Source organism: Somniosus microcephalus, chromosome 7 (genome assembly GCF_052327205.1).
Source record: "Somniosus microcephalus isolate GS21.2 chromosome 7, FLI_Smic_1.0, whole genome shotgun sequence".
In the NCBI taxonomy this organism is placed as follows: Eukaryota; Metazoa; Chordata; class Chondrichthyes; order Squaliformes; family Somniosidae; genus Somniosus; species Somniosus microcephalus.
In genome coordinates this window covers 214,813,754-214,822,699 of record NC_140993.1, presented here as the reverse complement: position 1 = coordinate 214,822,699, position 8,946 = coordinate 214,813,754, and the positions used below count along the sequence as shown (strand labels likewise).

The following is an 8,946-nucleotide window of genomic DNA, read 5'->3' as shown; positions in this document are numbered from 1 at the left end:
AAGATCGGGGTCGGCCTGGAGGAGTGGGGGCGGGGGGGGGAATTGCAAAAAGACAGGGGTTGGCCTGCAGGAGTGCGCGGGGGGGGGGGAATTGTGAAAAGATCGGGGTCGGCCTGGAGGAGTGGGGAGGGGGGATAATTGTGAAAAGATCGGGGTCGGCCCGGAGGAGTGGGGGGGGGGGAATTGTGAAAAGATCGGGGTCGACCTGGAGGAGTGGGGGGTGGGGAATTGTGAAAAGTCCGGGGTCGACCTGGAGGAGTGGGGGGTGGGGGGGGAATTGTGAAAAAATCGGGGTCGACCTGGAGGAGTGGGGGGGGGGAATTGTGAAAAGATCGGGGTCGGCCTGGAGGAGTGGGGGGGGGGGGGGGGGAATTGTGAAAAGATCGGGGTCGGCCTGGAGGAGTGGGGGGTGGGGAATTGTGAAAAGATCGGGGTCGACCTGGAGGAGTGGGGGGGGGGGGGGGAATTGTGAAAAGATCGGGGTCGGCCTGGAGGAGTGGGGGGTGGGGAATTGTGAAAAGATCGGGGTCAGCCTGGAGGAGTGGGGGGGGGGGCAGAATTGTGAAAAGATCGGGGTTGGCCTGGAGGAGTGTGCCGGGGGTGGGGGGGGAATTGTGAAAACATCGGGGTCGGCCTGGAGGAGTGCAGGGGGGAATTGTGAAAACATCGGGGTCGGCCTGGAGGAGTGCGGGGGGGAATTGCGAACAGATCGGGGTCGGCCTGGAGGAGTGTGTGGGGGGGGGGATTTGTGAAAATACTGTGGTTGGCCTGGAGGAGCAGGGGGTGATCGTGAAACAAATCAGTGGCCTGGAGGAGCGGGAGGGGGCGGGCAGGCAGAGATCGCAGGTCTCGAGGGGCACAGGTAGGTGGGGGAGGAGCGGGGGGTTGGGGGGGTGGAGTGTGAGTAGAAGCCTTGTGGGGGTGGGGGGGGGGGGTCGGTCACCGGAGTGGGTGAGACAGGGGTCCTGGACCCAGGAGGTAAGTGCAAAGGTTAAAATTCCCCGCTAATTCTATTCTTTTCTCAATCTTTCAATGTTGGTTTTGGAGATAGACTGAGATACAATGCTGATCCTATCATTCACTAAGGTCCCAGATGCCCTGTAACCCTCGCCATGCCGTTATCAGCTCGCACTTCCTGCAACTTACAGGCAGGAGAAAAAACCTTGGAGCTGAAGGGCGAGGATAATAGTCTAATTAACAGAGCAGGCTACGAGATGCCCCGCTCCAGCAAATTCTGGGCCAATGTCTTAACACCCATACAGTACCATCAAAACTATGTCTATGATGCATCGCTAGATTCAACCCCTTGCAATGGCTCAGGAGCATCGGAACAGGAGGAGGCCACTCAGCCCCTCCAGCCTGTTCCACCATTCAATGAGATCATGGCTGATCTGTATCTTTGCTCCATCTATCCGCCTTGGTTCCGTAACCCTTAATACCCTTGCCTAACAAAAACCTATCAATCTCAGTTTAAAATTTCCAATTGCCCCAGCCTCAATGGGTTTTTTTGGGGAGAGAGTTCCAGATTTCCACTACACTTTATGTGAAGAAGTGCTTTCTGACATCACCTTTGAACAGCCTAGCTCTAATTTTAAAGTTATGCCCCTACCAGAGGAAATAGTTTCTCTCTGTCTACCCAATTAATTCCTTTAATCATCTCAAACACCTCAAATTACATCACCACTTAATCTTCTATATTCAAGGGAATGGAAGCCAAGTGCAACCTATCCTAATAATGTAACCCTTTGAGCCCTGCTATCATTCTGGTGAATCTGTGCTGCACCCTCTCCAAGGTCAGTATATGTTTCTAATATGTGTACTTCTCATGCAATTGGAAATAAAAATTCAATGCGTGAGTAAAAATCTTGTTCGCTGAGCGTGACCTCTTCAGAATAAGCAAGCTGGTCAGAAAAGGATGTTCGACTTGCCACCCGGTGATGCAGTGACGCGTCTTCTCTGCTAGTTCTGAGGACTCTCTTTAACAGGCTCACCTGGGGAGAACAGGAAGTGGAAAAGCTCTTTGATGACCTTTAGAGACATCCAGCATTCTGTGCAGTGTGTATGATATGTTATTCAAAACGTGGATGAGTTTTGAATACAATTTAAAATCTACATTGATTTGTAAGCCTTGCCCACTGCCCATAGGTGCACTCTGTTTATACCTCACATTAGGTAAATACAATTCAAAATTAGATACAAATTTTAATGTTAAATGAAAATAAAATTTACTGTTTCTAGAGTAGCTCTGGTACATTTCTTGTCCATTGGGATGTCGCTCTCACTAAATACAGCAAATATTTCATGGATATGGTAGCAACATATGTGATATAAACTGTTCTATTTGATTATGTAGGCATTTAATACAATGTCCAATTCACTTCACAGACTTGTTAGTGTCTATGTGTGCAGGCGCCCATTCAGGAACAGAAACAGAAACTAGTGTGTAGCTATCCAGTGACCCCTGGTGGAAGGGCTTGAGTACAGATGCTGGGTAAGGACATCAATGGGCTTGGCTGTGATGCCCCTGTATTTGCATACCTTGCCAACATAATTGTTTGGACTCACACATGATAAATAGGATGCAGGGTGGTGTGGAGCCATACCAAAGCATGAATCATCATCTTTAGGGGAGCAGTGAAGCACATTTACATGAGAAAAAGGAGGAAAAGAACACAGGAGCAGGAGCAGAAGTAGGCCATTCAGCCCCTTGAGCCTGCTCCGCCATTCAATGAGATCATGGCTAGCCTGTGCCTCGCTTCCATTTACCTGCCTTTGCTCCATATCTCTTGATACCCTTACCCAACAAAAAATAGGAACTTGGGAAATATGTTTCACATGCTCACAAACAAATACACACCACATCTGTGGGTGTCTAGGGGTTTCTGATTAAGAGCTTGTGTAGCAGCGCACATTGTGAATGAAGCAGTTGAACAACTTTCTTGCAGTTTGGTCTCCTCCCAACTATTGATTTACCCTGGCTTATGGCCCAATAAGATTAAGGCCAACTCAAAATACAATTACTTTGACAGGAGTCCTTTGTGACCCAGGCAGTGGGAACTTTTTGGAGAATTGCTATGGTAATACATACCTGAAAGGGTAAACGTTGACGGCTGCATGTCCCTTCCACCGTGGTGGGGGGTGCCAGCTGGACACTGTGGCATTATTTCTCCCTGGTATGGCTCTCTTTGTACTGGTGTGGGCTGACAAACCTGTATTTTAAAAATACCGATTAACATGGTAGCACATTTACTGTTATTTTTAAAGGTTTATTTTAGTGAAGAGGGGAATCTTATGCTTATCAAAGTGAAGGAGTCAGCGCTGCAGAATGAAACATTTGTTACTGATTTGTAGCATCAAGCTCTCCCAAATCAAATGTAGCACAGCAGCATTAGCCATCCTCCCAGTGTCTCTAAGACCCCGATTTTAAAGGGCTTGGGGGGGGTGGTGGAGGTGGATATGGTGCGTGCGAGCCTCAGCGCACCCGGGGACAAAGAATATAAGAACATAAGAAATAGGAGCAGGAGTAGGCCATACGACTCCTCGAGCCTGCTCCACCATTCAATAAGATCATGGCTGATCATTGAGCTCAACTCCACTTTCCCACCCAATTTCAATTTCAATTTTATTTGTCACATAACCAAATACAACAAGTGAAATCCAGTCAGTGAAATGCTTTTTTCTTAACGAGCCGAGCGCACCAAGCAGCAAGGACACTTAGCTGCCTGGTATAACATAAGAACATAAGAAGTAGGAGCAGGAGTAGGCCATACGGCCCCTCGGGCCTGCTCCGCCATTCAATAGGATCATGGCTGATCCGAATCTAGACTCACGTTCACTTCCCTGCCCTCTCCCCGTAACCCCTAATTCCCTTATCTGCTAGGAAACTGTCTATCTCCATTTTAAAATTATTTAATGTTGCAGCTTCCACAGCTCTCTGGGGTAGCAAATTCCATAGATTTACTACCCTCTGAGTGAAGAAGTTTCTCCTCATCTCAGTTTTGAAAGGGCAGCCCCTTATTCTTAGATTATGCCCCCTAGTTCTAGTCTCACCCATCAGTGGAAACATCCTCCCCGCATCCACCCGATCAAGCTCCCTCACAATCTTATATGTTTCGATAAGATCGCCTCTCATTCTTCTGAACTCCAATGAGTAGAGTCCCAACCTATTCAACCTTTCCTCATACGTCAACCCCCTCACCTCCGGAATCAACCGAGTGAACCTTCTCTGAACCGCCTCGAGAGCAAGTATATCTTTTCTTAAATATGGAAACCAAAACTGCACGCAGTATTCCAGGTGTGGCCTCACCAATACCCTGTATAACTGCAGCAAGACTTCCCTGTTTTTATACTCCATCCCCCTTGCAATAAAAGCCAAGATTCCATTGGCCTTCCTGATCACCTGCATACTAACTTTTTGTGTTTCATGCACCAGGACCCCCAAATCCCTTTGTACTGTAGCACTTTGCAGTTTCTCTCCATTTAGATAATAACTTGCTCTTTGATTTTTTCTGCCAAAGTGCATAACCTCACACTTTTCAACATTATATTGCATCTGCCAAATCTCTGCCCACTCACTTAGCCTGTCTATGTCCTTTTGCAGGTTTTTTATGTCATCCTCACTCATTGCTTTCCCTCCCATGCACGGAGCCCGCAAGGACGGCAGCCATCTTCATCGGCGCCATCACAATAGGGTCCGCTCTCGCCTCGATCCGCCTTTCCCGCACTCCTGCCCGACAATCTTCAGCTGCCGTGGTACCGATGTCCCAGGGCCTGCTTCTCCCTGGCTATCCTTCCACCCGGTCTGACCTCCGAGCTTCCCGCGGTGTCCGACCTTCCAGGGCCTGCTTTTCCCGCCCTCGGTCGGCTGGCCGCCTGGCCTCCTACCGGTTCGACCTCCGAGCCTCCCGCCGAGGAGCTGCTGGCCGCCGTGCTACAGCAGGTCGTCGTGGCCTCCATCGCTGCTTCTGCTGCCTCCCCGCCGACTCACCGAACTTCATATCCCTTGATTCCCCTGGAATCTAAATATCTGTCGATCTCAGCCTTGAATATACTCAAAGACTCAGCATTCACAGCCCTCTGGGTGAAGAAATTCCTCCTCATCTCAGTCTTAAATGGCCTACCCCTTATCTTGAGACTATGCCTCTTAGTTCTAGACACTCCAGCCTGGGGAAACAACCTCTCAGCATCTACCCTGTCAATCCCCTTCAGAATCTTGTATGTTTCAGTGAGATGACCTCTCATTCTTCTAAACTCCAGAGAGTATAGGCCTATTCTACACAATCTCTCGTCATAGGACAGCCCTCTCATCCCAGGAATCAATCTGGTGAACCTTCATTGCACCGTCTCCAAGGCAAGTATATCCTTCCTTAGATAAGGAGACCAAAACTGTGCACAGTACTCCAGGTGTGGTCTCACCAAGGCCCTGAGACTTGGCCAATCTTAACAGCCAGGTCTCAGTTAAATAAAAGTTCCCAGAGTTCCGCCCGAATGTGGCCAGATCCAATACCTCGCCAGCAGGCGGGAGCAGGGATTCGGTGGCAGGAGGGCACAGCCAATCCTGTGGGAACCGACTCCGGATGTCAGTTGAGGGGGGTCTCTGGAGGCAACCTGGAGTGGGGGGGCGGGGGGGGGAAGAGTTCTGGAAGGCAATTATTGGTGGGGTGGTGGTGGAGCGGGGGTGTGGCGGTGGAGGAAGCAAGGGAGGCCCAAGGCCTGCTCCTGCTCCTCCTGGCCCACAAGGAAACCTAAAATGTACTTTTTTTAAACTTACCTGCTGGCTCTCTTCTGGCCCATGATCTATCACTGCTCCCCCACTTTCTTCCTGCGGGTGTCCCGCTCGCCTGCTCAATGGAGCAGCTTACGATCGGGACATGCTGGGTAGGCAGCGAGATCAGAGGGGGTAAGTGACTGGCGGGGAGTTTAAATCGGGGCCTAAGATTGTCAATTCAGTGGCAATTTGTGCCAAATTAGGCTCAGTTTTAGGCTGTGGACCCATAGCTACACAGCATGTTTACAGCTGGCAGGGAGAGGTGACTTCCATGAAATCCCAAAAGTGAAAGGGCAACATGTCATTCTCAGCCCGAGTTTGCTGTCTAGCCATCAAATCAGTGCTTGCCTTTCACATCTACATTTCTACATTTTAGGTTTCCTTGTGGGCCAGGAGGAGCAGGAGCAGGCCTTGGGCCTCCCTTGCTTCCTCCACCGCCAACCCCCCCCCCCCCGCCACCACCACCCCACCAATAATTGCCTTCCAGAACTCTTCCCCCCCACCACCGCCCCCCCCCCCCCAACTCCAGGTTGCCTCCAGACACCCCTTTCAACTGATGTCCAGAGTCTGTTCCCACAGGATTGGCTGTGCCCTCCTGCTACCGAACCCCTGCTCCCGCCCGCGGGCCAGGTATTGGATCTGGCCACATTCGGGTGGAACTCTGGGAACTTTTATTTAAATGTGGCAGCATAATCAGAACAGTACATTCTGATGTTAAGGAGGAACCCACAAACTCACCCAGCACCAAGGTAGCAGTGGGAGATGAAACAAATATTCTTTTCCTCAGTGGAGTCTAATCACACTAATTAATGTACAAAGGATAACATTTAGGATGGAGCGCGAGGCACAGAGACATCAAGGTGGAAGGATGGTAACACAGACCACTACAGTAAAGCTTGAGCAGTGTATAAACGTCATCTCAATAGTACGATCTGTTACTGCCTTGATATACACACACACAGCAGCTGTCCTCTTTGGGTGGCAGCAGGTGTGGTGGTGGGAAACAATAGCAGACTCTCTGAATTGAATTGTGTGACTGACCACAGTGAGTAGCTTGAATTACTGTTCAGATTAAAGGCAGTGTAAATAGAATTTCAGATTTCACTGAAGCTATTGCCAATCTTTGGATGGCCCAAGGCAACAAAAACTGGAAAGTTAGTCTAACAGCACAGTTGCTGTTTGTGCACACTGGACCTTCAGGAGTAAGTTATGATTTAGTGTTCCCAGGTTTAAAACAGGTTACTGCCTGTATATTGAAATGGTGCATACAGGAGCACAGAATACAGGCTGTTTAAGCTTTCGTACATGAACGTCACTGGTCAGAATTTCTACCCTTTTACCTACTCTATGAAAGGTTAAAAAAAATCAATCAGTGACAGAGTTTATCTGAGAGAAATGGGTTTTGACTAATGGTCCAATCATTTTATTTTTAACTGTGGTAAGGTATTTACATTATTTTCTCTCCTTTTTTCCTTCTGTTGTAATTTCTGGCACCTGGACCAGCCCAGCCTAGTTGGTGGGCAGGCAGCGGGTGGCCTGTTCCCGGTGCTTTGTCAATACCGTCTGTAACCTCTGGCAGGTGAATGGCAGTGGCCCAGATTGCTTCTTCCTAAGATTTTCCCTTCCCATGGAGAGAGGACCTGATGTCTGCTTCACAATCACCCCGGCCCCATAGGAGGAAGGGGTGATTGTGAAGCTTTACACCTCCCTCCATGGTACCTGCACCACACGTCCCCTGCAGAGGAAGAACCTATTCCATACCTCCCCCAGTGAGGCACAGCTAAGAGCGGCAAACCAATATCTTACTAATTCACAGGATGGCACGTTGCCACCTCAATGCTGTGCCATTGCCTTGTCTTCCTTTGCTCCCTTTATCTCCTGAAGGTGCTAACTTTTACTGGGGAAAGGTTCCACAGATGCCCCAGCTCTCCAAGCCCTCACCCAAATGGCCATTCTTTAAGCAAGACAGTGATTATCAAAAGCTACTTGTGCATTGATGGGAGGTGGAGGAGTGGCAGCAACACAGCTCAGCTCAACTCAATCTCCAGATATTCAAGGCTGGACAGTAATCAGGAGGGGAAACACTGGCTGCTATTCCCCCCACCAGCCCAGAAATATTGAGGCCAACGGTTGTGGCTGTATCGTGCCCTGGCTGATGCCAGCTGGCTCAGCACAGACTGGGAATCGAAATCAGTCCCACATCACACCACAGATTATTTTTTCAAGCACTTAAAATAACTCTATCAGACAGCCAAAGTTGTATTTCAATCAGAAGCAATGAATCTATACATGAGCAATTTGAGGGGGCAAGAGCCACGCTAACCCAAAGCAAAAGACACAGCACAACGAGAAGGAATGACAGTTTGAAGGTGACTTAAAGTGGGATAAACATGTAAGTGTTAATGGCAAGCTGGGAAATCGAACATACCCGGGAAGTGACTCAGCCGCAAGCTAACAGGTGAGTGGAGATTTCCAGCCTGTGCCAGAATTTTATTTTAAGGCAATCACTGACCTTATCATATTGTTTGATTCGCTTGAAGACATACTCTGCAAATGGTTTCCGTGGAATATACTTCCCGTCCCCTGGCACAACATGTAGCATTCCATCTTCAAACACCACTTTACCTCGTGAAATGGTGACTAAAGGGACCCCATGGCAGACCATGCCTTCAAAAATGTTGAAGTCAACAATCTGATGATGTGTTTTGGCTGAAATAGTCCTGTTTGAGATGGAAATAACAAATATAAACTACAGTAAACTGAAGAGGAGCTGAAAACTGCACCACTAATACAAATAGGAATCAATAGGAGCCTGTTCAGTTAGCAATAAATTTAACTCTTAGCTAGCCAATTGTAAACCAAGTATCTCCAGCAATGGCTTCTCTTCCCATCCCCACACCGTTTGCTTCAGATCTATCCTTGGGCCCCTGTTCTTTCTCATTTACACGCTGCCACTTGGTAACATCATCCGAAGACATTGGGTCATTGGCAGGCAATACCTAGCTCTACCTCTTCACCACTTGTCATGATCCCTCCACTGACTCAGTTGTCTGACTGCTTGTCTGACATCCAGTCTTGGGTAAGCCACAATTTCCTCCAGTTTAACACTGGAAAGGCTGGATCCATTGTCTTCAGACCCTGTCACAAACTCCGTACCCTTGCCATCGATTCCATTCCCC

The 8,946-nt window shown here is 48.8% G+C and overlaps 1 protein-coding gene across 1 annotated transcript in view; it reads right to left on the bottom strand.

Annotated features, from left to right (window-relative positions):
* Positions 1–907: 907 nt before the first annotated feature.
* Positions 908–8,946, bottom strand: part of dpys (dihydropyrimidinase) — a 165,089-nt gene continuing 157,050 nt past the window's right edge. Inside the window, exons 8-10 of the mRNA XM_085993399.1 lie at positions 8,280–8,487; positions 3,089–3,209; positions 908–1,991 (exon numbers count right to left, since the gene is read on the bottom strand). Coding sequence (XP_085849525.1) covers positions 1,960–1,991; positions 3,089–3,209; positions 8,280–8,487 — 361 coding nt within the window. The 3' untranslated portion in view covers positions 908–1,959. The remainder of the gene's footprint in view (positions 1,992–3,088; positions 3,210–8,279; positions 8,488–8,946) is intronic.